At 41.8% G+C, this 20,927-nt stretch overlaps 2 protein-coding genes across 2 annotated transcripts in view; both read right to left on the minus strand.

Annotated features, from left to right (window-relative positions):
• Positions 1-5,167: 5,167 nt before the first annotated feature.
• On the minus strand, positions 5,168-12,867 carry LOC124048992 (AN1-type zinc finger protein 5-like). Its single transcript, XM_046370241.1, has 6 exons — positions 12,710-12,867; positions 7,757-7,929; positions 7,517-7,622; positions 7,239-7,336; positions 6,970-7,098; positions 5,168-6,795 (listed from the first exon to the last, which is right to left on the minus strand). Exons 2-6 carry the CDS (start codon positions 7,908-7,910, stop codon positions 6,647-6,649), a joined length of 636 nt encoding a protein of 211 aa, XP_046226197.1. The 5' UTR covers positions 7,911-7,929; positions 12,710-12,867; the 3' UTR covers positions 5,168-6,646.
• A 745-nt stretch (positions 12,868-13,612) lies between these two features.
• The window catches only part of smc5 (structural maintenance of chromosomes 5), a 33,329-nt gene continuing 26,014 nt past the window's right edge, over positions 13,613-20,927 (minus strand). Inside the window, exons 22-24 of the mRNA XM_046370239.1 lie at positions 14,260-14,439; positions 14,065-14,160; positions 13,613-13,995 (exon numbers count right to left, since the gene is read on the minus strand). Coding sequence (XP_046226195.1) covers positions 13,864-13,995; positions 14,065-14,160; positions 14,260-14,439 — 408 coding nt within the window. The 3' untranslated portion in view covers positions 13,613-13,863. The remainder of the gene's footprint in view (positions 13,996-14,064; positions 14,161-14,259; positions 14,440-20,927) is intronic.

Below are 20,927 nucleotides of genomic sequence, written 5' to 3' on the forward strand. Positions count from 1 at the left end.
TTATAAAGATGAATTTTTCCTACCACGGCCTAAGACTTAAAAAGTGTTTCCTGAAAACCCCATGTAGAACGTCATCGTTAGAGCATGTGTCGATACTAATAGGATCGAAAGAAAGGCAGCGCTGATCTTGGATCAGCTTTCTCAAATCCGACCTTAATTATTCCACAACACTGACAACAGATCAGCTTCTAGAAAGATAATAGCCTATCACCTATGGCTGCAAATATTGATGAGGCTTATTCTAATGCTTACCTTACAATAATGCACTAAATCAAAGGTATTCACATTGCGCACGATACACATCATGAAATATATTGAGACAAAATACAGTTGCCTACAATTAAGCAAAATAGGAAATTGATTTCAATATTATTGAATTATATAGACCGATACAATTTTAATTTCAATAATATTTTGTATCATTCCCTTGACTGTAACATTTGCAAAGACATTACAATTATTTGTAGTCAACTTTGTTGTGAAGTTATCTGTGGTCTGTGACAGATAAACATCTTGATTATGTTCAGCAGAGACCTGTGTAGTCAGTACAGTGAAAGGAAAAAAATAATGGCACACTTCATTGTTATACGAGTGGTCTGAACGAGCGTTTTCAAGTGCAACTTTAGTAACAAAGGTTTTGGGAAATAGCGAAGAGATTTAATGATGCTCCTACCAAGATTCCAACGATGAACTTAGCCTTAAAATGACTTTGGGAAACGGGGTCCTGTACTGGTGGAAGTTGGGGGTGAGTATTTCACGTGAGAGAAGGCCATGCAGCTGAAGGTTGCCAGTCTCTATATTTACCCATAGGCAGAGACACAGACTATAAAAAAGCAGAACCGCCACAGTTGTCATAGCACTGAGGAAGAACATCACAGTCATTTAGGTTTTGTCCCTCTGGTCATATTAAAATAGCATGGCAGTGCAGCAAGCCACTGCAATTATATAGTGATACTAGCAAATATAAGACATTGGAGTCTGAGACATAGGGAAATAAATCACCTTCAATGATATTTTCTGCATCCCCAGTAGCCGACGCTAATGGCGAAAGCTAGTCTTACTGGGGTCCGACACATAACGAAAAGGATTTTACAGATAAAAGACTTTATAATTTAAAACATTAACATGTAGTTTCAGCATGTGTGCACGCATCTATCAGTTACACATACATGTCAGTATGTACACACAACAAGCAGGTCACATGGGGCAGAGCCTTTGTGCCTTTCGGTGTTGCTTTAATTGTTTTTTTAAAACCAGGTTTGCTGTTCAGTGGCGCTATATGCGATGGGAGTCCCATGCACTCATGGCTCTATATAATACTGTATGTTTCCTTAAATTTGTTCTAGACATGGGGACTGTGAAAAGAACCCTGGTGGCATGTCTGGTGGGGGGTGGCTCTATTAGCCCTCTGATTACAGTGAAGAGCAAGAACAATTTGTATGGTTTTGGGCCTTAAATTTGTGAGCTGACAAGGTTCTGTCGTTCTGCCTCTGAACAAGGCAGTTAACCCACTGTTCCTCGTCATTGTAAATAAGTCATTGTAAATAACAATTCTTAACTGACTTGCCTAGGAAATTAAAAAATAAATCCTGTTCTGGGCCAGCTGCAATTTAACTAGGTCTTTCTTTGCAGCACTTGACTATATGACTGGACAATAATCAAGATAAGATAAAAACTAGAGCCTACAGGACTTGCTTTGTGGAGTGTGGTGTCAGACCTCTCCCCATGTTTACAGCTATTGAACCTATACGTTCTGACCATGACAGTTTACAATCTAAGGTAATACCAATGAATTTTGTCTCGTCAACTTGTTCAACCATTCATTACCAGATTCAGCTGAGGTCTAGAACTGTTTGTACCAAATACAATGCTTTTAATTTTAGATATGTGCACGATGAGTTTATTACTGGCCACCCATTCCAAAATGGACTGTAACTCCTTGTTACGGTTTTCAGTGACTTCGTGAGCTGTGGTTGCTGACGTGTATATGGTTGAATCCTCAGGACACACATGCTTTGTTTAATTCTAGTGGCAGGTCATTGGTAAAAGTAGAGGACCTAGAGCGCTGCTCTTCAGTACACCACACTTTACATGTTTGACATTAGAGAAGCTTCCATGAAAGAAAACCCTCAGTTCTATTAGATAGCTCTGAATCCAGGTTGAAAAGCCATAACACATACATTTCCTCAACAACAGGTTGTGGTCAATAAAAGGCTGCACTGAAATCCTCTCAGCAATTTCTTTCAATCAATCATGTCATTTGTGTCAGTGCAGTACATGTTGAATGCCCTTTTCTATAAGCATGCTGAAAGTCTATTGTTAATTTGTTTACAGAGAAATAGCATTGTATTTGGTTAAACACCATTTTTCCCCCAACAGTTTGCCAAGAGTTGGCAGCAAGCTGATAGGTCTGCTTTTAGAACCAACAAATGCAGCTTTACCACTCTTGGGTAGCGGAATGAATTTGACTTCCTTCTCAGATTAAAGAATGACAGATAGGAGTGGCTATAGAGTCAGCTTCCCTCCTCGGTAGTTTTCCACCTAAGTTGTCAATGCCAGGAGGTTTGTTATGATTGATCGATAACAATTTTTCCACCATGGGACATGGGACTCCCATCGCACAATGCTTTTATTTCATTATTTGTTTATTTATGCATGAGTATGATGGCACACTATTCGTTGGTGGCATTTTCTACCTAAGTTGGCCCACTTTGCCAATTAAGTAATCATTCAAATAATTGGCAACATCAAGTTGGTTTGTGATAAATAAGCCACCTGATTTGATGAAAGTCAGAGCTGAATTTCTCTTTCTGCCGATAATGTCATTTAAAGTATTCCAAAGTGTTTTTCCATCATTCTTTATATCATATATCTTGGCTTCTTCATACATTTTCTTCTTCTTTTTGTTGACTTTAGTCACACGATTTGTCAATTAGCAGTAAGTCAGCCAGTCAGATGTGCAGCCAGACGTATTTAGCCACGTCTTTCAGACTTAACAACAGGTGCATGTTTATCAATAATTGGAAGAAGTAATTTCATAAATTCTTCAAGTACAGTGTCTGGATGCTCCTTATTAATCACATCAGACCTACAAATATTTTAACATCATCACATAAGAGTCACAGCAAAATCTTTTGTATGATCTCTTACACACCATTTTATGCAAGGCTTTTGGAACTTTGGCTTTCCTGGACATAGCCACTATATCGTGATCACTGCATCCAATGGGTACGGATACAGTTTTAGAACAAAGTTATACAGTAATAGTAAAAATGTGATCAATACATGTGGATGATCTTGTTCCTGTAGTGTTTGTAAACACCCTGGTAGGTTGATTAATAACCGGAACCAGATTACAGGCACTGGTTACAGTGAAAAGCTTCCACTTGAGTAGACATCATGATGAAAACCTGTCAATATTCAGCTCCCCAAGAAAGTAGACCTCTCTGTTTACATCACATACACTATCAAGCATTTCACACACATGATTTATATACTGACTGTTAGCACTTTGTGGTCTATAGCAAGACCCTAAAAGAATAGGCTTTAGATGAGGCAAGTGAACCTGCAGCCACAACACTTCAAAAACACTTGACATGAGATATACTGTAAGCATTACAGGGATATGGCTCTGAATATATACACCAACGCCTTCCCCATAGGAATTCCTGTATCTTCTATATATGTTATATCCTTGTATTGATTGCTACAAAGGAATTATCTAAATTAATCTCAGAAATGGCTAATATATGAATGTTATCTGATTTTAGCAAGTTATTGATTTCATGAACCTTATTTCTAAGGCTACATATATTGTCAATATGGGCTATTTTCAGCCCTTTCCTGGGTAGCTTACCAGTGATAGACATAACATGGAAAAGAGCAAAGCAATGAAACATTCAGCAGTCGATTAATCAGTTAGTGTTGGTAAGTTTGTTCGTGTGCTGCTGGGTTGAAGCTACTAACCTATATGCTTGGCTCCCTCATCCATTCCAGGCTTTTGAGAGGGAGGACAATGAGCCTGTCATAGCAGATGTAAGCCATGTCACCAAGTGCTCTAGCAGTTTTCATGGCTGGGATAAGTTCTTTCCTCTTCTGGCGCACAGCTGCAGGATAGTCCTCGTTGAGGAAAATATAAGTTCCTCTCAAGTTCTTGGCACTTTTCAGAACAGCTGTCTTGTCCTATAACCTCAGGAACTTGACCACTATCGACCTGAGCCCGTCACCTGGGCTGGTGATTGGTTTTCCAGTCCTGTGGGTGCGCTCCACCTCAAATCTTCCTGTGATCAATCTTCAGTTTCTTTGAGATAACTTCCCTCACTTTGTCTTTAGACCCCATTCAGGTCTTATGTGGAGATTCTGCAATTCCTTCCCCAACAATGTTGTTCCACCTTGATTGTCCCTCGAGAATCTGATTTCTCAGTCATTGTAATCATGGATTCACATACAGAAATGATGTCCTCTCTCAATGACTTACAGATTGCTGTCACCTTGCAGTTTTGTTTAAAGTCATCGAGCTGACCCTGGGAGAACTGCAAACTGCTCGTCGGGTCCTGTACCCCTCAGGTAGTTCATTATTTTATTAGTTGAATCCACCAGTATTTAGACAACACTTGAAGCCATTTTCTTGTTGTAACAACTGGTTGTAGAACAATTTTTGTTAGTTTAAAAGATCATTCACCGGTGATAGACATCACAGTCCTCAACTGTACTCCCACTGGCTTTGGTCTTTGTCATAGTAGCAACGTAGGCTACGTTGTTACTCCTCGCAGTTCCAGAAAGGGCAGGTCACAAGGAAGATTGAAACAGCAGGGATCTAGACAGACACAAACCCGGGACAATCCGTTATCCCAGCTACAAGGGATAATCCCGTCGCAGGCGGCATTCAAGTCAAGAAAACCCCTCTAGGTTGATAGGTAGCTAGGCCAGCTGCTATGCCAAGCAGTTCCCCAGATCCTTGGTTGGCAGGATCCATGGACAGTTAGTTGCTGAGACCGCTGCTGACACAAACCGCATCGCAGGACCCCAAAAAAGGTAGCTAGCTAGTAACTTTTTCAATAGAACAGTTGAGACTCAAAACAAACAAGCTTTCCCTCAAGTCAACAGGAAGTTAGACAGGTAACTCTCAAGCCACGATGAGTGAAATAAATTGCCACAGAGTACATGATTCTATATCTCTGTACATAATTTTATTTACATGGTACAATTTTGCTGTAATGTTGGGTAACAAGATTATATGTGCGGTACATAAATATAAAGATGGTTTGTACAAACTTGCATAACTAAAAAGGGTTAAAATGAAAAAGGTGAAATCTCACAGCCCTACCGAGAGACTAGAGCTGAGCAGCCAGACACACAAAAAAAAGTCCACTGGATCAGTTCTGACTACTGAGGAACACAGGTACTTGCACACAATACTCAGCCACCATCCATCCATCAAATGGCATACATTAGACATGTGTTTAATACATAGCATGTGATTTGCACTACACAATATAAATCAGAAATATATCACACATTTTCTGGGAAATATTGATCAAAAGATTAGTGGACCTAACCCTTCCAACCTCAGCAATCTGGTTAATTTAGGCTATTTGTCATTGATACAACAACCCAAGCAAAACATCCCATATCCTCAAATAAGATCACAGAATGTGCATCAGCACTGTCACATGACAACAGTTTGGGGTCACATGACCAGATCTCAATTGCAGGAAGTGAACAGTCTTCCGCCAGTCTCCCATCCAGCCAGACAAAGGCAGTGCCAAGTTTCCCCTTCAAATACACATTACATCACAGCATCAGACCTAAATACTTTTTTAGAAACCCCATCTTTAACGGATACAAGTAAACCTAAGCAATGGTTTTTAGTGCAGCACACATTGCAGGAAGAATGAACCAGTGGAGCAGGCTTGTATGAGTACACTGATATTCTGTTTGATTCAGATGAATGTGATGAGAACCTATAGGGCTGGAACAGAACACATCCATCCTCCAAGTGTCAGTGCCGCTTTCACCATTCATACTGGATGATCATTTCATAAGCATCTTGAACAGGTTGTTCTTTAGGTGATAAAAAAAATAAAAAGACTTCATTTGTTAAAGTCACTTCTTCACATCTGATCTCACAATAGAGAATGTGCTTGGGGGTCTCCCCTGAATTGAGGCCCCATACAGCACAGACACAAACATGTCTGGTAGTACATATAAATGGACTGATCCGGTCGGGGCTGTAACAGTCTCATAGGCTACAACGTCCCCCCTCTCCTCAGAAAAATCTCATAAATACAGAGTCAAAGTAGTAAACTCATGACAACCACAACACATCAGACCGCCTACTTGACAACAATCAGATTCCCAAAAAACACTAAGAATTAAGCCAGGTCCAGGCGTCCCTGGAAAAGAGTGTCCTAGTCTGCTGATTTTTTAAAAGTTCTTCTTTTGTCTTTAATTTTTTGTAAAATCGTAAGCTCAGACAGACAGAAAACAGAAGAAAAATGTGATCGTTCATGCATTGCAGACAACTGGATTCCCCCCATACTGTAAAAAAAAACAAAAAAAACTAGTCCTTTAGAACGCAGGTCAAGCGCGAGTCCTTTTTTTTGCCAATCACTCCAAGTGTTCAAGGTCAAAGTGAGAGAAGGTCTTATATTCTCTGGATCTTGTCAGCCACCACCACAGGGTTCTCCTTGCGGATCTTGGCGGCGGCGTCGGCTTTGTAGTCATACGGGCAGTTGTGCTTGTCTGAATAACGGTGGAGTCCACAGAACAGGTTCCCACAGCGGCAGTCAAAACCTGACAGAGCAAAAAGGCACAGTGAGTCAGTCACACTAATAGACCCAGCTCATATCACCTCTGCGCAGTGTATCCTATATACTCAATCATAGAGAGGCACATAAGCCATAGTCTTGACTGAGGTCTGACTGAATAAGCAACAATGTTAGGCAGTACTGGATTGTTTGTCCTCACCTGTAAGGCCAACCTTCTTGCGGCACATGAAGCACCTGTTCTTTTTCGGTTTGGCAGAGTCGGGTGATTTGGATTCATCACTGCCGGCAGCACTAGGAGGGGAAGCTGAGGCGGTGGGCTGAGTGACCACTGGAGAGACCAGAAAAATAAGACATCAAAACAACAGAGCCCAGAGACTATTCACAACCACCTCCCATCACAGGCCTGTAACCACTCACGTGACCCCCACCCAATGAGGCACTGAACACCCATATGAATCAGACACGCACCAGGTTCTGCAAGCTCTGCTTTAGGCGACGCTCCTTCCTCTTCACAGGAAATGCTCATCTCTGTCATCTGTTGGGTAACAGGAAGAGCTGCTGCCCCACTACAGTGAGAGAAAGAGAACAGGTGCTATAGGGTAAAAATAATCATCCACTTCATACTAGCAATCTCATTCAGATGTAACAATATAACAAACATGGTGCGAGAGAAGTGAGTCATTTGGTGATACTTGGTCTTAAAGAATGGTTTCCATGGTCATTTCAGAGTCGCAACAGACCCTCACCTGGCAGCTTCGGCCTCCGCTTCAGCAGCAGCAGCATTATTCAAGGATGCCTCAATTCTCTGGATGGTCGAAGTCTCCATTGTGGGGCTACTGGACACACTGCCACCTAAATTAAACAATACATGATTAGATTAACAAAGAGAAAATGCACTGACTGCAAAAACATGGAGTTGTAAGGCATCTGCTTCTCAAACAGATAAAGATGAACAAAACAAATTATGGAGGAAAGGCAGCTCTTACCCATTGCACTCAGGGGGCTCACTCCATTGTTCTGTCTGGTCAGGTGGTCCTTATAGCAGACAGAGCACATGCCACTGGTCCTGGGGTTTCCAAAGAAACCACAGCCGGTGGCACAAAGCATGGGCGCTTGGCTCTGATTGGTCTCCTGTGCCATCTCTGCTGATTGAATTGTCCTGGATATAATTAAAATAGATTCCTTAGAACATGGGAATACATTTTTTAATAACACTTAAAATATAAAACACTGGACAAAAGTTATGGTTTTGAGTTTTGAAAATGCAGATTTCTGAACGCTAATGTGACCTCTGCCAATAGAAGATACTGAACCCACAACCTAAGAAGCAACATGCCTACTCCAGCATTCTCAGGACAGTCCTGTAATCACTGCAGCATTGAGCTGCTTGCCACCATTTAAAAAAAATCCCTGCCCCTTAATTCAGGTAACCATAGATACCCAACCATTGTCCCATTACGGCGTCAGAGCACAGCGTCGCCAGTGAGGCCATCTTCCTTTTGACTTTGAACTAAGACTACTATTACGATTAAGACCACTACTAAGACTAAGTTGGCAAACAACCTGAAAGGGTGCATGCACACTGCCACCTAGAGTCTTGTTTGAACAGATATAAAGTAGGGTTGGGTGATGTCTGGAATCCTGCATCACAACTGATAATGGTGCTAACGTTGTTGGAATGGCCATGGCTGAACTGTTTCGGCCACAATCTCAATGTTACAATCAATTCTCTGAAGCAGGAAAAGGCCAACACTGACATAGCATTTGGTGTCCGTCGAGCTATCAATGGTGTGTTCTCCAAAAAGCTAGCCGAGAAGAGAACTACGTGATGAGCTCAGACTCACTCAACACTCCCCAATCAAACTCTATTAATTATTGTTTTAAGATTGCCAAACGATCCATAATATGACAATTAGATTTTTAGGACCCCTTTGTGTATAAATAAAATATTGAATTTGGCCTACTACTATAGCCCAGAGAAATGCATTGAATGACACATTCATAAATGGCAAAACAGTCAAAAACAAATCATAAGAAACCAGGTTTAAGTGCTTAGCTTACATCTAGGAGATACAAGAAAGTTCTAGACAGAGACACACTTAACAAAAATATAAAATGCAACATGTAAAGTCCCTTGTTTCAAGATAATCCATCCACTTGACAGGTGTGGCATATCAAGAAGCTGATTAAACAGTATGATCATTACACAGGTGCACCTTTTGCTGGGGACAATTAAAGGCCACACTAAAATGTGCAGCTGTGTCACAACACAATGCCACCGATGTCTCAAGTTGAGGGAACGTGCAATTGGGATGCTGACTGCAGGAATGTCAACCAGAGCTGTTGCCAGAGAATTGAATGTCCATTTCTCTACCATAAGCTGCCTCCAATGTAATTTCAGAGAATTTGGTAGTCCGCACCGGTGCGTCAATCGACTCTAGGTGGTTAAAGCCAGAAAAATATAAAATGCTTGTGTTCCTTGTCAGAAACCTTTTTGTAAGATATGGCTAAAATAATAGGCAGAAGGGTTTTATTACCACTTATCGAAAGCGATGCTGTAGGAGCTTATGCAATGCCCTTTGCTCAATTCAAGGCTATGAATAAACCCTTCAACAATATTATAAACATTTGTTTATATGTTTAACTTGTACAAGTAACGTGCACTGGAAGTGCTATTGACAGCCCGGTGTAGGCATATATAATTGACTGTTTGGTTTGCAAGGAGGGATTTTCCAGCAGCACACAATTAGTTTATACTAAAGCTTTGGTCAGGTGAAGGCCAGAAATGCATATGTTTGCTTAAACTTCTCATTTGATTAATCCATTTTGTACTAGATGGTCCTCGCTCTGTCAATACTACTGTACCATGTTTTTATTTAGGCTATTCACAAACACAAAACTTTGAGAGACTCAGTTAATGGCTTCTTACGTTCATTTGAAGGTTGGTCATGAAAGAGTAGGCTATATGCGGCAGCAGGACGGCCTAGTGGTTAGAGCGTTGGACTAGTAACCGGAGGGTTGCAAGTTCAAACCCCCGAGCTGACAAGGTACAAATCTGTTGTTCTGACCCTGAACAGGCAGTTATCCACCGTTCCTAGGCAGTCATTGAAAATGAGAATTTGTTCTTAACTGACTTGCCTAGTAAAATAAAGTTTAAAAAAAAAATGTTTAAAAAAAATGTTTAAGCCAACAAGTCACATTCAAATAGAATGATGATTGGGGGAAAAAGGGAAAGCAAAGCTTTTAAAACAAGCCAGACAATGGAGTGTCCGCTGCAAAAGGCCCATGATCATACGACAATGAAGAGGTGAGAGAAATGTTCAGACATTCTGCACAGCTTTTGGCACCATATACATTCATTAAAATAGACTATGGCGAATAAGAATAGGTAGGTCTTTTGTTATGTTTCCTGTTGAGTGCTGCCCGACTCCAGCTGTGCCAGCCAAGTTAAAACAAGCTAAACTAGCGTCTGTTAAAAATTCTACTTGCTTTCATCACATCACAACGTCAAACATTGTTGATCTCCAATTACATTGTAGTATCGCCCAACCCTTCTTAAGTAAAGGATGGCGATTTACCGCAATCTGTAGTTATGGAAGGTTTCCTCATGAGTATAATTCAGTGTCATTATCTTCAGTTAACTACTTAAAATGGCGAAAGTCCTCAATGGCGCTGCCCATGCTAAAGCAGGCTTCTGGGCACTAGGGTCCTCTATCTACGGGTTCAACTCAACTCGCTCACAGTGGGTTTATTTGCAGGCACATTGAATGTTCTCTAAACAGAGATTTGATAATCCCAGGGTTTTAATAGCCTTGCTGTCTGTAGGTAGTTTAAATATATATATATATATATATATTTTACAACATTCATTTCAGCACCATCTGTCAGTCACTCTTTCAGCACTATGTTTATCAGTTGGGGTTTAGACCCAGTTAGAATTTAAACCTTGATAGCACCACTGGTGAGTTCATCACAGTAAATGTGTGGCTGCCTGCCTGGTTATCGTCAACAGACAAGACAGGGGTCTAAACAGATGGCGGGATGTGAAAGTGTTCAATCATTGGCAAGAAGCAACCAGTCCTTCTGGTTGCATCACTCACTATCATGTCCAGAGATGAACAGAGTGGTATGTGAACCTTTCCCCAACCCAGAGCGTTCTGATCAGCTACAAACAACTGGGATAGTGGTACAGTAACAGTCTTAAGGCAGGTTGATAAATACCCCAAATTAAGCAGCCAGTTTCCATTAGCTTAACCGTAGCCAACTAGTCTGTTCATGGAAGAAAACGAAAAGCAAGTTGAGGCACTTGTATCAGTCTTCTAGGAACCGAGGACTGCCGCGCAGAGGTGGGGAGACTCACAAGCCCATGCCACGCTTTCTAGCGAAATGCGTCAGAGGTTTCCCCCAGAAAGGCACTTCAATCGCCGCATCACGTGTATGCCTGCTGACTGCAGTGCTCTTTGCTGCCCCAAACTCGCATGGACGGGGTATTAGCTTTCGCCTGTCACAAGGGTGCAATGTGACAGGCTGATCTCAAAGGCGCACCCACACGACCTCGCTACGCTATTTATAGGTAACCCTGGAAGCCCCACTAAAGTTTGGTTACGTCACCAAACCGTAGCGCCTGCTCACAGTGAGACGGGTACGTTCGTAATTTGTTTCTACAGAAACGTGTGGAGGGCGCTCACGGTTTGACTGAGATATGGTAAATGTTTACATACAAGCTGCAATGCCACACACGCATTGAATTGTATTGACAAGAGCGGTGGCTTTGCCCTACATATATAATAACCCGTGTGTTCCTAGGTAGCTACACTACAAGCCAACAACAACAGTCCCATCTCTTAGCACATATGATTTTGATGTCTGCAATACCGATGAGCCCCCCCATTAATCAACTAACAATGTTATACAAGACTACAATGGATCTATCATTATCCATTTAATAAATCCCCCACACAGACTGGCAAGCTAGTTGGGACAACAGTTCCGGGGAACGAATCGGACGGTGCAATACCAGTACAGCTAGAGTAGAGGCCTCGATTGCTCTTTAAATCCACTGAGTCACGCTAGGCTACGTAGCTAGTGAAGATTGTAATTCCGACATCTAACTAAGTTAGCCTACCATCACTGTACTACCAAACAACGTCGTGATAGATGTTCAGCTAACTACAACTGATCATACAAAAGTAATTACTATGATCCAGCAAGATAACTAGTGAAATGTGGTTCATCCAAGTCACGACGATTACCGTTAGCTAGCGAAGGTTAGCGCTTTGTCTTTTCCTTTTGTTCCCGTTTTGTCAATTCAACATGAACAAATGTAGTTCTTCCAGTAATTGATGTATACCAAAACATCTAGCGCCAGTCAAATAAAACGGATGTCAATTTAAACAGACTTTAGGGACGTTAATCATGTAAAATATTCGAAGGTTGAGCAGGTGGCATCGAGTTGATCCACATCAGTCAAGCTAGCTTAGCTAACGACGACGAATACGAAATCAGATAGTTGCCGTTTTAGGTCGGCGCTGGCTCATGAGAAGCATTTGGACGATAAGTCCTACTTGCTAACAATTGTTTTCAGCGATGTAATAAAAATCATTTTTTAAAGATACAAATTGTTTGACCCTCCAAATAAACAGCCAGCTAACGTTAACTAGCGTAACTTAACCCCTCATTTATTGGGGGAAAAGTACATATCTGTATTTAGCTAGCTATTGACCCTCGTTATGTAATCGTAAAGTAATGAAACTAGGTTTAAATAGCTAGTTAAACAAATTTAAGTTGTATTTTAACGGTAAAACTAGCTCGTTAGCTACCGTTACCCTTTCAAAGACACTCAACAGCCAGTAACGTTCGTTAAACATCAACAATACTTTGCTTTTCATAACGCGCAAGCTAGTTCGCTGGAAAATATTTTGTAAAGGAGTTTAACTTACCGTCAGAACTAGTGTTTTTACACTGTAACGTTAGTTGGTCGTTCGCTGTACAAAAAGTCCTGGCAGACTCTCCGTTCCCCTTCCTGAGATACTAAGGGCTCCGTCTAAAAGTACGCCCGCTAGAGAAGCTACTGACTGTTTTCCGCTTGCTTTTTTTTTTTTTTTTTGCCTTCTTTAGTACGAGTGGTAACATACGTCATGGAAAATGGCGAACCTCTGATTGGAAGACAGGAGTGTAGGGGGCACCTACTTTCGGTCGTCGCTGATATGTAACCAGTATGCAACACATACCCTAAGTATTAGCTACAATGTAACCATTTTGAATAATTATTGCGGATGTTTTGGAAAGCTGTGAATTTGAGTAGTAAACACCTCAAACAAACAACTGTCATCATTCATAGGATTGGACATGGTGCCCCAACACACAACAGGAGTAAATTAAGTCACTTGAGTAATAACTTGTTTACTTTGCACAATAGCTTACTAGAACACCTTTAAATAATATAAGTAATCTTGGGTAGCATAAAAAAGTGTCATCTATGCAGACTGAATATCACTCCTGTCATTGATCATTATTCTGAAATGTTGAACAAAGAAAAACACAGAAACATTACAATATTAAAGATAAGGGTTAAACAAATCAAATGGTACTCTGTTACACCGTGGCCCATTTGCATAGGAAGTTGTCAACTCTAGTACAATTGTGTGATCACATTTTGAGGTGATGAGCAAAAAGTATTTTGTTGCCCTCAATGGTGTTTGATCGTCTAAAGGTATCTAATTTGATCAAAGGACCATTGATAGAATGGGGGGGGGGGGGGGTGAAACTTGTTGATTTCACACTGATGTCCTAAAAACTAGGCAAAGACCATTAGATTAAAAAAACCAAATCTCATGCCCTGCTGACTGCTTCACATCAAGAACATTTAATCCACTATTAATTTGCTCAACCCAAAATAGAACAGCGCTTGCATCTTTACAATTAGCATGAAAAGGAGTCTTTCCAATCTCAAAGATAACATTTGAACAATGCATATCGAACAGTATTTACAAAGTATCTATTTAAACAGTGTATAAAAAAAATTATTGTATCAACAAATCTTTTCTGTCAAACCAAAAATGAGAGCTCAGAAAATCTTGAACTGGTCATTTCACTATTTGCCCTTGCGGCGGAGGCAGCGTCTCGTGAAGGCCTTCTCGTCCCACTTGTTGGGGGGCAGCATGTGAGGTCCGTTATGGACACACAGGACAGTCATCTCATCTGCATACTGGAGGTTCTGAAGGAGCTGGAGAAAAACACAAACATTAATTCACAACCATCACTAGTAAGTCACGACCTCTGCAGTGACACTTACCTTGGGTGTGATGAAGAAGTACTGGGAGGTTGTCTCCTTGCAGGCTGTCCGTACAACAATGTCAAATACTCTCCTTTCATTGACTGGGTCCATACCCTGGGTAGAATAGGAAGAAACAAAGCCTGTGTGAATACAGTCTGGATGTGCAAGTGATTTTACCACTTAAGCAGGCAGCAGTTGGTGTCTGTTACACACCTGGTTGATCTCATCCACCACTCGGAAGGGACAGCGGTTGAGCTCTTGCAGGGCCATGAGGTAGAGCATTGTGGAGACACTGCGCTCCCCTCCACTCTGGTGGTGTGCTGTGAGCTCGTGGAGCTGCGTGCTGCTACGGAACTTCACCCGGATACGGATCCCGTATTTATCATACTCCTCCTACAGGGAGCAGACACCAGTAAGACAGACAGACTTACTACATTTAGGGTTGTCACGATACTGGATTTTCCTTGACAAAAAGGGAAAGAAAGGAGACTAAACTATTTGGGCCTTTAAAAAAAAACTACTGTATGTAAAATATTGTGCGCTATAGCTTGGAAAAAATGTGATTCTGGGTGACAACATAAGGCTTTTTGTTTCCAACATTAGGACTGTTTTCCTCAGGAAATTCAATCCTCTTCATGTTGTTTCTTTGCCACAAAACCCCTGAATATCACGATACTGGTTGTTAAAGTTCATGTTAAGTATCCTTCCATTTCTGTTATTACGGGGCTATCGCTCTGTTAATTAGTGCCCCTGCGCAGGAGTCTTGTGGTTGATGAACCAGGCCTGAGTGCAATGGCAACCACGTAGTGTGCTAATACGGTTTAGTAAACATTGTTAAACTAGAACCTTGTCGTTGTGTCATTTCGATTGCCACCTCGGTTCGACAAGAAGAAAAATGAACGTGGAATCTAGACACGGGTTACTAATCTGGACGGGAAAAGGCAGCACTTGTGGTATTATCGCTCAATGGAAGAGCGAGAGAGACAGAACTGGAAATATCCCTTGAGGATTTGAACAAGGATTAGAGCACTGGATCAGGTGTTTCTTAAAGAGAAAGACCGTGCCTACGAGGCATATTCAAACGGACAGTGTTAGAGATATTTTGTTTGCAATGACGGACTACCTCATTGATTTTGAACAGAGGTACAATAGGATGCGCAAGTACGACATGGTTCTCCGGATGCAGTGTTAGCTTTCAAGTTGCTAGATACTGCCTGTCTGGATGGTAGGCAGAAACAGTTGGCTTTGACTGCTTGTACTGTGCTGACTTGAGTCAATGAAGTTGGCACTAAAAATCATTTTTGGTGAAAAGATATTAGCAGCATATTACACTGAGCAGCAGAGTAAAGACACCAACAAGTCACATACTCAAGACAACCAGAAGAGGGCGCCATTTCCAGGCACAAATCCACTAGACAAATATGGAAGGAGATCAAAATGTGCTATTTGTCAAAGCACTTACCATTGGGTTAAAGACTGTCCTAAAAAAATGAACAATTTAAACTAACAGGAAAATGTAAACAGAGAGAGCATTGTAACATTACACTGTTTTCAAACAAATCTGCTTCTGATAAGGAGATCTTTATAGTTGAATCCTTACGATCTGTTGTGATTGATACTACATGTGCACACACATAGTGTGTGGTGCAAAATGGCTTGATCGCCATATCAGTGAACTAAACATGAAAGTAGTACAAAACATGATTGGCACACTAAGCTACAGAGCTTTCAAATTTGGAGATGGGAGAATCGTCCATTCTACCAAGAGAGTCAAATACCAGCAAAATTGGTCAGACTAAGTGTCACATTGAAACAGAGGTGGTCCCTACAGATATCCCCTTACTATTAAGTAAAGCTTCCCTCAAGAAGGCAGGGGATGTACTAGGAATAAAAAAATGACAAGGCAGTGATGTTTAAAAAACCAGTGACCCTTGAACTTTCTACCCCAGGCAACTATTGTGTAAACATTTTAGACAAAAGACATCAGAGTCCATGTAAAAATGAGATTCTGACGGACACAGAGCACATGGAGTGTACAACAAACGAGTTGACTGTCAAGAGTGGAAAGGACCGGGAGTAGTCATTGGCCAAGATGGTGTGGTAATATTTGTGAGACACCATTGTCAAGATGCGTCACTCAAGGAAACAGTCAGAGATCACCAAGCGCAACATAGCTTCTGCGTGCATATCAGCTAGAAAGATGTGTCGGCATCGAGTAATTGTCTCTGGCCCCCTCCCAGTTAGGGGGAGTGATGAGCTCTACAGCAGAGTCTCACAACTCAATTGCTGGTTGAAAAGTGATTTCTGCCTCTCCCAAAAGATAGAATTTGTAGATAATTGGCCCTCTTTCTGGGACTCATCCACAAACAGGACCAAGCCTGACCTGCTGAGGAGTGACAGACTCCATCCTAGCTGGAGAGGTGCTTTCATCTTATCTACCAACATAGACAGGGCTCTAACTCCTTTAGCTCCACAATGAAATAGGGTGCAGGCCAGGCAGCAGGCTGTTAGCCAGCCTGTCAGCATAGTGGAGTCTGCCACTAGCAGTCACTGTAGTCAGCTCAGCTGTCACCATTGAGACAGTGGGCAAAACTAAACATGGCGGTGTTCGCCTTAGCAATCTCACTAGGATAAAGACCACCTCCATTCCTGTCATTATTGAAAGTGATCATGATACCTCACATCTCAAAATAGGGCTACTTAATGTTAGATCCCTTACTTCAAAGGCAATTATAGTCAATGAACTAATCACTGATCATAATTTTGATGTGATTGGCCTGACAGAAACATGGCTTAAGCCTAATGAATTTACTGTGTTAAATGAGGCCTCACCTCCTGGCTACACTAGTGACCATATCCCCCGTGCATCCCGCAAAGGCGGAGGTGTTGCTAACATTTACGATAGCAAATTTCAATTTACAAAAAAAAGAAGACGTTTGTCTTTTGAGCTTCTAGTCATGAAATCTATGCAGCCTACTCAATCACTTTTTATAGCTACTGTTTACAGGCCTCCTGGGCCATATACAGCGTTCCTCACCGAGTTCCCTGAATTCCTATCGGACCTTGTAGTCATAGCAGATAATATTCTAATCTTTGGTGACTTTAATATTCACATGGAAAAGACCACAGACCCACTCCAAAAGGCTTTCGGAGCCATCATCGACTCAATGGGTTTTGTCCAACATGTCTCTGGACCCACTCACTGTCACAGTCATACGCTGGACCTAGTTTTGTCCCATGGAATAAATGTTGTGGATCTTAATGTTAATCCTCATAATCCTGGACTATCGGACCACCATTTCATTCCGTTTGCAATTGCAACAAATAATCTGCTCAGACCCCAATCAAGGAACATCAAAAGTCGTGATATAAATTCACAGACAACACAAAGATTCCTTGATGGCATTCCAGATTCCCTGTCTACCCAAGGACGCCAGAGGACAAAAATCAGTTAACCACCTAACTGAGGAACTCAATTTAACCTTGCGCAATACCCTAGATGCAGTTGCACCCCGAAAAACTAAAAACATTTCTCATAAGAAACTAGCTCCCTGGTACACAGAAAATACCCGAGCTCTGAAGCAAGCTTCCAGAAAATTGGAACGGAAATGGCGCCACACCAAACTGGAAGTCTTCCGACTAGCTTGGAAAGACAGTACCGAAGAGCCCTTACTGCTGCTCGATCATCCTATTTTTCTAACTTAATCGAGGAAAATAAGAATCCGAAATTCCTTTTTGATACTGTCGCAAAGCTAACTAAAAAGCAGCATTCCCCAAGAGAGGATGACTTTCACTTTAGCAGTGATAAATTCATGAACTTCTTTGAGGAAAAGATTATGATTATTAGAAAGTAAATTACAGACTCCTCTTTAAATCTGCTTATTCCTTCAAAGCTCAGTTGTCCTGAGTCTGCACAACTCTCCCAGGACCTAGGATCAAGAGAGACGCTCAAGTGTTTTAGTACTATATCTCTCTTGACACAATGATGAAAATAATCATGGCCTCCAAACCTTCAAGCTGCATACTGGACCCTATTCCAACTAAACTACTGAGAGCTTCTTCCTGTGATTGGCCCTCCTATGTTGAACATAATAAACGGCTCTCTATCCACCGGATGTGTACCAAACTCACTAAAAGTGGCAGTAATAAAGCCTCTCTTGAAAAAGCCAAACCTTGACCCAGAAAATATAAAAAAAACAATTGGCCTATATCGAATCTTCCATTCCTCACAAAAGTTTTAGAAAAGGCTGTTGCGCAGCAACTCACTGCCTTCCTGAAGACAAACAAAGTATACTAAATGCTTCAGTCTGGTTTTAGACCCCATCATAGCACTGAGACAGCACTTGTGAAGGTGGTAAATGACATTTTAATGGCATCTGTCCTCGTGCTCCTAGACCTTAGTGCTGCTTTTGATACCATCGATCACCACGTTCTTTTGGAGAGATTGGAAACCCAAATTGGTCTACACGGACAAGTTCTGGCCTGGTTTAGATCTTATCTGTCGGAAAGATATCAGTTTGTCTCTGTGAATGGTTTGTCCTCTGACAAATCAACTGTAAATTTCGGTGTTCCTCAAGGTTCCATTTTAGGACCACTATTTTTTTCACTATACATTTTACCTCTTGGGGATGTTATTCGAAAACATAATGCTAACTTTCACTGCTATGCGGAGGACACACAGCTGTACATTTCAATGAAACATGGTGAAGCCCCAAAATTGCCCTTGCTAGAAGCATGTGTTTCAGACATAAGGAAGTGGATGACTGCAAACTTTCTACTTTTAAACTCAGACAAAACAGAGATGCTTGTTCTAGGTCCCAAGAAACAAAGAGATCTTCTGTTGAATCTGACAATTAATCTTAATGGTTGTATAGTCGTCTCAAATAAAACTGAAGGACCTCGGCGTTACTCTGGACCCTGATCTCTCTTTTGAAGAACATATCAAGACCATTTCAAGGACAGCTTTTTTCCATCTACGTGACATTGCAAAAATCAGAAACTTTCTGTACAAAAATGATGCAGAAAAAAATAATCCATGCTTTTGTCACTTCTAGGTTAGACTACGGCAATGCTCTACTTTCCAGCTACCCGGATAAAGCACTAAATAAACTTCAGTTAGTGCTAAATACGGCTGCTAGAATCCTGACTAGAACCCCAAAATTTGATCATATTACTCCAGTGCTAGCCTCTACACTGGCTTCCTGTCAAAGCAAGGGCTGATTTCAAGGTTTTACTGCTAACCTACAAAGCATTACATGGGCTTGCTCCTACCTCTCTGATTTGGTCCTGCCGTACATACCTACACGTACGCTATGGTCACAAGATGCAGGCCTCCTAATTGTCCCTAGAATTTCTTAGCAAACAGCTGGAGGCAGGGCTTTCTCCTACAGAGCTCCATTTTTATGGAACGGTCTGCCTACCCATGTCAGAGACGCAAACTCTGTCTCAACCTTTAAGTCTTTACTGAAGACTTCTCTTCAGTGGGTCATATGATTGAGTGTTGTCTGGCCCAGGAGTGGGAAGGTGAACAGAAAGGCTCTGGAGCAACAAACCGCCCTTGCAGTCTCTGCCTGGCCGGTTCCCCTCTTTCCACTGGGATTCTCTGCCTCTAACCCTATTACAGGGGCTGAGTCACTGGCTTGCTGGGGCTTTCTCATGCCGTCCCTGGAGGGGGTGCGTCACCTGAGTGGGCTGTGCATTGGCAAAGTGGGTGGGGTTATATCCTTCCTGTTTGGCCCTGTCCGGGGGTGTCCTCAGATGGGGTCACAGTGTCTCTTGACCCCTCCTGTCTTAGCCTCCAGTATTTATGCTGCAGTAGTTTGTGTCGGGGGGCTAGGGTCAGTTTGTTATATCTGGAGTACTTCTCCTGTCCTATTTCGGTGTCCTGTGTGAATCGAAGTGTGCGTTCTCTAATTCTCTCCTCTCTTTCTTTCTCTCTCGGAGGACCTGAGCCCTAGGACCATGCCCCAGGACTACCTGGCTGTGCTGCTGCTCCAGTTTCAACTGTTCTGCCTTATTATTATTATTCGACCATGCTGGTCATTTATGAACATTTGAACATCTTGGTCATGTTCTGTTATAATCTCCACCCGGCACAGCCAGAAGAGGACTGGCCACCCCACATAACCTAGGAAGAAACCAAGAGAGTAACCAGGCTCTGGCCTTTCTAGGGAGTTTTCCTAGCCACCGTGCTTCTACACCTGCATTGCTTGCTGTTTGGGGTTTTAGGCTGAGTTTCTGTACAGCACTTTGAGATATCAGCTGATGTACGAAGGGCTATATAAATACATTTGATTTGATTGATTTGAAGTTTCAGCAAGTTGGAAAAGATAACACTGAAACTAGTTGTCTTCATCTGTAAGGTGCCCTAGGGAAGCATCACTGGAGGCACACAAGGTGGACATCTAATCGTGTTAATGGGTGAAGGAAGATTCTGACCCATCCGTTGGCAGTCAAAAAGAATCAGAAGGGTTGTCCGAAGCACACTGGCTCTTGCGGATGGAATTGACAATGCGATCTTTCTTGCAACTCTGTTCTCAGAGCTCACCACTGGTGAGACAAAATGGCACATTCTACCTGTAGTTTGTGTCACTGACAACTACTCCTTAGTTGATGCTGTGAAGTCAACCAAGTCTGTCACAAAGAAAATACTTAGTCTTGAGATTAGCCGCATCAAGGAATTTACACAAACAGAGAATCCAGTTGATTCTGTGGTCGACCATAAAAGAAACAGCTTGCTGACTGACTAAAAAGGGCACATCCAGCAGTCTTGTGCTCATACAGGCACTCAGTAATGGAAAGTGGCAGCTCGAGTAATACAAATAAAAACTGTCACACAACCCATTTGAAATGGGGGACTTGAATAATACTTGGACATTTAA

Source organism: Oncorhynchus gorbuscha, linkage group LG11 (assembly GCF_021184085.1).
Source record: "Oncorhynchus gorbuscha isolate QuinsamMale2020 ecotype Even-year linkage group LG11, OgorEven_v1.0, whole genome shotgun sequence".
Lineage (NCBI taxonomy): Eukaryota > Metazoa > Chordata > Actinopteri > Salmoniformes > Salmonidae > Oncorhynchus > Oncorhynchus gorbuscha.

Excerpts from the sequence above, each read along its gene's own strand:
- LOC124048992 (XM_046370241.1), bottom strand. The coding sequence starts at position 7,910 with ATGGCACAGGAGACCAATCAGAGCCAAGCGCCCATGCTTTGTGCCACC. Across the intron at positions 7,337-7,516 it reads GCGGAGGCCGAAGCTGCCAG|TGGGGCAGCAGCTCTTCCTG; the intron begins GTGAGGGTCTGT and ends CTCTCACTGTAG. Across the intron at positions 7,099-7,238 it reads AGCAGAGCTTGCAGAACCTG|TGGTCACTCAGCCCACCGCC; the intron begins GTGCGTGTCTGA and ends TGGTCTCTCCAG.